We start from the raw sequence: 7,410 nt of genomic DNA on the forward strand, positions 1-7,410 counted from the left end.
TATTTTAAAGCTCTAGTTGCATAGCTAGTGAGTACTTTTAATTTAGAGGGTGTGCTTATTTTGTGCTTGAGGTGAGCACTGACTGATGGAGATTTTGGCAGTGGTTGCTAAAGCTTCTCATAGAGAGGAGGAGTTGGAAATGAACTCTTAACTCATAAAAATATGTGTTGCCTTATTAAATGTCGATGGTAATCCTCTCATTTGCAAGGATTGGATGGTCCTGGTCACCTGGGCTTAGAACATTGGGCTGTTTCTTGCTTTGGCAAGTTCACAGTGGGAAAAGAATCATATTTAGAAACCAGGATGAAGATGAAGAGCACTTCACAGCATACCTAAACAGATATTTAAAATGCTCCTACTTCTGTCATTTCTATGAACGTGATCAAAGCTCCACTTACAGCAGTCATGAACTGCAAGACCATGATTCACTGAAGTGGGAGAAATAACAAAAACTTCATTTTAGTCATGTAAACCTTATTCTTCTTTAAACTTACTAGGAGGGCTATAAGCAAATTTTTTTTTTTTTTTATAAGCAAATGACATTGCCTCTCACTCCTGCTATCTACCTTCCAGGGAAAGTGCTAATGAGCAGTAATACAGCCAGAAATCTGGCCCCAGGAGCCAGGAAAAGGAAAAGCCAGAGGGTTGAACAGTAATTCATGAGCTACATAATCAACTTCTAACCACTCAGGAGTTGATAATATTGTAGATTTTGTAATTTCTATTCTATAATCAGAAGCCCTGGTGGCACAGTGGTTAAGAGCTCAGGTGCTAACCAAAAGGTCGCCCATTCGAGTCCACCAGCTACTCCTTGGAAACACCATGGGGCAGTTCTACCCTGTCCTGTAGGGTCGCTATGAGTTGGAATAGACTCCGTGGCAAGAGGTTTTTATTCTGTAATCATACCCTGAGACTCTTGGTAGCTGATATAGATTTTATGAATCAAATGAACAAGGAGGAAAAAAATCAGTGAATACTCAGTACATAAAATATTTAGCTTTCTCCAATTCTTGTGATTTCTAAAAAATTCCACTGGCGTGATAAACACAGAAGAGACATTCCATGCTTGATGTTGGTCCAGGACAAGGTTAATTTTCTGCACACTAATTTTAATTCATTATATATGCCTTTTTTTCCCAGCACAAATGGACCCTCGAGGCCTATCTCCCAGGCAAAGTAAAAGTGACAGTGATGATGATGACCTGCCAAATGTGACCTTAGATAGCGTTAATGAAACTGGATCTACGGCCCTTTCCATAGCCAGAGCAGTACAAGAGTAAGTATCACATTCTCAGGATGAAATAAGAATTGCCAAGGTGTTCAATGGATAATGGAAACAGCAGCCTCTCCTGTTCCTCAGACATGTCACCCTAGCTCTAACTGGCACACACGTCAGCATCTTTCCACTCAGCTGTATGCTCTTTGGGAGAAGAGTAGAGGAAAGAATGGAGAGTTTTAAATAGTTGAAAATTTGTTTTGATTAGCAATAAGACCTCTATACATCTTTTCTAATACCTCCTGTGTACCTCTTATCACTGGAAAAAAAAAATTTTTTTTTGAGTGTCAGTATCCAATTATCATTATTATTTATGCATAACAGCAAAGAGAAAGAAAATATGGTATTATCTTGATTCGATATAAAATGAAAGAATAGCTTTTTTGAAAATTAAAATTTGGATGATAATTTTGTTAATACTTTGAAAAATAGGAAGCATATGCAATTTTTAAAGAGTTCTTTTCTCTCCCCTTTTATCTGGACCGTGGGGTTGGATTTTATCCCTTGTTTAAACCCTATAGGGACAGTTCTACTCTGTCCTATAGTGTTGCTATGAGTCAGAATCAACTTGATGGCAATGAGTTTTGGTTTTGGTTATTCAAAATAGCTGTTTTTCCTTCATTGTCAACTCCGTATATCTAGAATTAAACCAATGGCTAGTCCATGTATATTTTTTCTCTGAAATAATTTTTAACAACATAACCTTAAAGAAAAGATGGATTTACATAGCCACAGTCATTACTGACACACATGTTAATTAAGTTTGCTCAATATAATCTTAGTTACTTCTCATATATTGCTTCCTTTTCCCATATGTTAATTAAGTACCTACCATGTATTAGGAAACCCTGGTGGCATAGTAGTTAAGTGCTACCTCTGCTAACCAAAGGGTTGGCAGTTCAAATCCTCCAGGCACTCCTTGGAAACTCTGTGGGGCAGTTCTACTCTGTCCTGTAGGGTTGCTATGAGTCGGAATCGACTCGACGGCACTGGGTTTTGACCATGTATTAGGCTTTCAGACTAATAATATACATTCATGTAGCCTTTTAGCATGTACTAAGTGTGTGTATATGCGTATGTGTGTATATGTGTGTATAAAATGAGTAATATATGTTATGTAGATAAAACATGTATCATATACACCACACACACACGCAGAGGATATGAGGAAACATGATACAATGAATCTAAAATAAAATTTGGAGTCAGAAATATCTGGATCCAGATTCACATTCAAGCCCTTAATAACTGCCTGACTTCTGATAACTTATTTAACCACTCTGAGATGTTTCTTTAATATAGAAGAAAATAAAAATACTTACCTGACAGGCCTATTGTGAGGGTTTGATGTAGCTACAAGATATAAAAAGCAAGTAACAGAGTTGTTGGTACATAGAAGGCATTTAGTTAATGATGGAATTAGTATTGCCACTAGTAATGGTAGTAATAGTAACAGTGTACTAGTGTAAGTATATAGCAACTAGGAAGTACAAATGTGGCACATTTCATTACTCTAATTTTACAGATGAAGACATTGAGGATCAGAGAAGTTGAGTGACTTGTCCAAAGCTCTATAATAAATGGTAACAAGACATAAAGTTTAGGATTTCTAACTCCAAAAAACAGACCTTTTTCTAAGAGTACGTGTAGTACCTGTTACCAATAGTATCCTTCCATTTGAATACTTAGGAAAAAAAAACTTTTTCCCTCTTATTTGTTCAAGTAACTGTCACCTTATTATTTCCAAAGCAAATGTTAACCTGAGCCCAGGATAGGCAGTGAACCAACGGGGTTGCTGAAATTGTATTTAAAATGGCGGCATGCTGAGTTTCTCAACCCTGATTCGTAGTGATCAGCACAGTGACCACAGTTTTGTGTAAGCTAAATCTTAAGATCTAGGATTCCATTTTCTCATCTGTCAAACTAGGCTAAGTGATGATAATTCTGGGATGATTTTTAAGTTCCACTTATTATTTGAGTCACATTATTTTCCTGCATCATTATGATACATATGTCATCTTTATGTGTGCCCTTATAGACACATGTGTATATCTTTAGTTCAGTGTAAAATCTGGGACTGTGACTAGTAAAATCTAAATTATACTTACTCCATTTGGGTTTTATATAGCAAATGATACTACCTTCTTAAATATAACCATTTTTGTTCTTTTAACATTATATGATTATAATGTAATAGTACATTTCAATGTGAAGCTTTTCAATAGCAGCCTCAGAAATAAGGGTGTCATTTTCAAAAAATACTTCTCTGACTTGCTTTGTGTACATAGTTTCAGGCCACAATATTTTATGTAAGTGTGCATATACCTGTCTTTATTGCAAAATTTGCATGTGTCTCTTGGTAAATGCCAAATTAATTATTAGTGTAAATATTTTCATTAAATGATTAGTAAAGGGAAACCCTGGTGGCATAGTGGTTCAGTGCTACGGCTGCTAACCAAAGGGTTGGCAGCTCAAATCCGCCAGGCGCTCCTCGGAAACTCTGTCGGGCAGTTCTACTCTGTCCTGTAGGGTCGCTATAAGTCGGAATCAACTCGACGGCACTGGGTTTTTTTTTTTTTTGGATTAGTAAAGAATACACTGATCTGTCAGCCTGCGAATCCCTAGGATGCCAGTACCCGTCGATAGTTGACTAACCGTCATTCAAGGTGGAGTATGTGTATGTAGACACTGGAGGTGCTAAGATGCTGTTAGATGAAGCAAAAAGAATGTTCTGTAGAAACCTCTTGAATACAGGTTTATTTCAAAACTTAATATATTGAGGACAATTTTATTCTGGGACACGTAATATATGATCAGAGCTATAGAATTTTTTTTTTAAATCCTGTACCTAGTTTTACACAATTTAACTTTTAATGTATACAGTTGTGAATTTGTTTCTCTGCTTAGTGTCTCCTTAATTCAAATCACAATTTCACTATATTTCTCTTTCCTCTTTTCTGTTTGCTTTTGTACTCTGATGCCCTCTGTTAACTCAAAAGCTGTCCAAAAAAAAAAAAACCCACATTCAAACATACCAGTATATTATCAATAAAATAATGCATGAAACCATATATTCAACAAGAATCTAATAACCAGAATATATATAACACTTCAACAGCTTAACAACAAAAAAATGGGCAAAGGACCTGAATAGATATTTCATCAAAGAGGACATTCAAATGCTCGTCAGACACATGAAAAGATGCTCAGCATCATTTACTATGAGAGAAATGCAAATCAAAACCACAATGAGATACCATTGTATGGCTAAAATTAAAAAAAAAAAAAATAACAAATGTTGATGAGGATGTGAGGAAGTTAGAACCCTTACCTGTTGCTGGCAGGAATGCAAAATGGTACAGTTGGTGTAGAAAACTGTGTGGCAGGTCTCAAAAAAATAAAAATAGAACTACCATATGACCGACCAGCAATTCCACTCCTAGCTATATACCCAAAAGACTTGAAAGCAGAGCCTCAAACAGAGACTTGTACACCAATGTTCATTGCAGCACTAGTCACAATGGGAACCAAAAGGTGAAAACAACCTAAATGCCCATAAACAGATGAATGGATAAACAATATGTGATATGTACATTCAGTGGAATACTACTCAGCCATTAGGAGAAATGAAGTCTTGATACATGCATGCTACGATAAGAATGGAGCTGAAAGACATTATTCTGAGTGAAACAAGTCAATCACAAAAGGACAAATATTGTATGACCTAGCTTATATAAAAAGTCAAGAAGAGGCAAATGTATAGAGAACAAAGTTTATTAATAGTTATCAGAGGTGGGAAGGAGGGGAAATACTGCATTGATTAAGGGTAGGGTTGCACAGCTAATTACTGTAATTGCTGTCAATAAGTAGTATACCTGTAAAAAGTTGAATTGGCAAAAGTTGTGTGATAAGTATATTAACAACAACAACAACAGTGTTGCTGCTCAGGCTGCTCATGTACAACCAAAAACCTCATGGGATTTGGTTCCTTGGTTTGGAGGTTTAGAGTCATGGTTTCAGGGGACATCCCAGTTAATTGGTTTAATAACATGTTTAGTGCCTCTGTTCTACCTCTTAGTTCAATGCATAGTGCCTGGGGTCTTAAAAGTTTGCGAGGGACTATCCAAGGCACAACAATTGGTCTTTATTTGCCTGGAAATAAGAAGAAGAGGAGTCAGAAATAGGAGAAGAATGTGGAATGTATGGCTAATTGCCTCTATAAACAGCTGCCTCCTTTTCCTGAGACCAAAAGAACTAGATGGTGCCCAGCTACCATTACTGAACATTTTGACCAAAGATTCCATAGACGTATCCTGATAAAAAGGGAGAGAATGCAGAACAAAATTTTAAATCCTCATGGACTCCAGACTTCTGTAGACAAGAAGCTTGGATGAAACTGTTGCCGTGAGATAATCTTTAAACCTTAAACCAAATATATCCCCTGAAGTCTTTTAAAACTAAATAATAGTTTAGCTGAATTAGTAAAAAATGTCTGCCTTGAGCATTATGTTCTTTTAAGAACTATCTATATGGGATCAAAGTGACAACAGCAACTCGAAAGATTAGTAGGAACCTTAGGGGCCAGTGAATTTATGTTAATGGGGGAGGAACAACTCAGAAAATGAGGGTGAGAATGGTTGCACAACTCGAAGGATATAATTAAATCACTAAATGGTACATGTAGAAACTGTTGAATTGGTGTGTGTATTCTCAACAACATCAAAATAGATAAAATTATACTGAAGAAAAATAATGCATTAAATAATAAAAGGATGAAACATCTTCATATGTAAAAGATGAGAGTATTTCAAAAGACGTGTGTTTTTTGACCTCTCTATTTCTGCATTTGCAGAACCTTCTGGAGAGAGTCAAGTTGAGAAGAACATCTGCAGGTAGAGAGGTGATGAAATCACAGGTTTATGGTAGTACATGGTAAAAGTCCTAGGCAACGAGTAAACATTTGTCTTTCCAGTCAAAGACAAAGACTTGTCTTAGAAGGGTTCAAGGCTGGTGTCTTATTTTATTGGCCAGCAACGGAGGATCAGTGAAGAGAAGGGGAAAGTGAGAAAGGAGAAAGATAATACTAACCAGGATTGACACAACAGGGGACATTAAAGAGCTTGTTCTATGCCATCTCTGCTGTCTGCGGGCCTCTGACAACAAGATGCTAAATCACAAGATAAATATTTCCAGCTGAAGCTCTTCTTTCTCCTTCCCCATTCAAGTTCACAGCCCTGCCTCATGAAGTAATTGTTATGGTTTGGATTTTTAATTTGGTGACTGACTTTATCGAAGTTAGTATATTTCCATCACGTAAACCTTAATATTATCGTAAATAATGACTTCTCTAAATGTCTAGTCTTATGAATTTTAATGGATTTTCAAATGAAAATTCATTAAATCTTGGGATGAAAACGTTTCATTAGGATTTGACACACAGAAGGTGTTAATCAAAAGTACATTTTACCTCCTCCCCCCGCCCCAAGTGTTCAGCTATACCTGTCTTTAAGCAAAAAAGACCATTGTGTGGTGGCTAGAACAGTAACCTGAGGCCACCTCTGTTTATATAGATGTATGTAGTGAGGAACTGTGCTTGAACCGATCATTTCAGTCATTTCATTGAATCCCATTTATCGGCTGAGCTTCATTGAATTCCTTTAAATTGGAAGACCCAGCCACAGAAAGACCCACTACTGGCTCTACCCTTTCTTCCTTCAATTGTATAGCTACTCCCCAAGTTAGAAATCATGGATTCAGCAATTCTGACAAAGCCAACTTCCAGCAATTCATAGAACATCTGTTGTATTTAGAGCTGAGTTTTCTTTTTCCCTCGATGGTAATATAAAGTCATTACCCTTAGCAACTTGACAAACATAATTATGAAATGTTTCCAGAAAGAGAGGTAAAGGCTCATGATTAGAGGAAATTATTATAATTAACTCCAACTCTAGCAAAACAATGACATTTTTTAAATACGTAAGGTTTGACTTCATTACCCAGAGCTTCTAATTTCTGTACCCCTTTCTTTTCTTTCTCTCCAGTTCCAAACAGTCATGATCCTCATTTATTAATGTGAGTAGAATAATCAAGTTACAGCAAACTGAAGTGTAAATGAATAATAACATCTGTGGAGG

The 7,410-nt window shown here is 36.5% G+C and overlaps 1 protein-coding gene across 13 annotated transcripts in view; it reads left to right on the plus strand.

Annotated features, from left to right (window-relative positions):
- KLF12 (KLF transcription factor 12) overlaps nucleotides 1–7,410 on the plus strand; it is a 502,486-nt gene that overhangs the window by 364,665 nt on the left and 130,411 nt on the right. For all 13 annotated transcript variants that reach the window (XM_064270037.1, XM_064270039.1, XM_010589411.3 and 10 more), the window contains one exon: nucleotides 1,141–1,276. In XM_064270037.1, coding sequence (XP_064126107.1) covers nucleotides 1,141–1,276 — 136 coding nt within the window. The remainder of the gene's footprint in view (nucleotides 1–1,140; nucleotides 1,277–7,410) is intronic.

Source organism: Loxodonta africana, chromosome 17, assembly GCF_030014295.1.
Source record: "Loxodonta africana isolate mLoxAfr1 chromosome 17, mLoxAfr1.hap2, whole genome shotgun sequence".
NCBI lineage: Eukaryota > Metazoa > Chordata > Mammalia > Proboscidea > Elephantidae > Loxodonta > Loxodonta africana.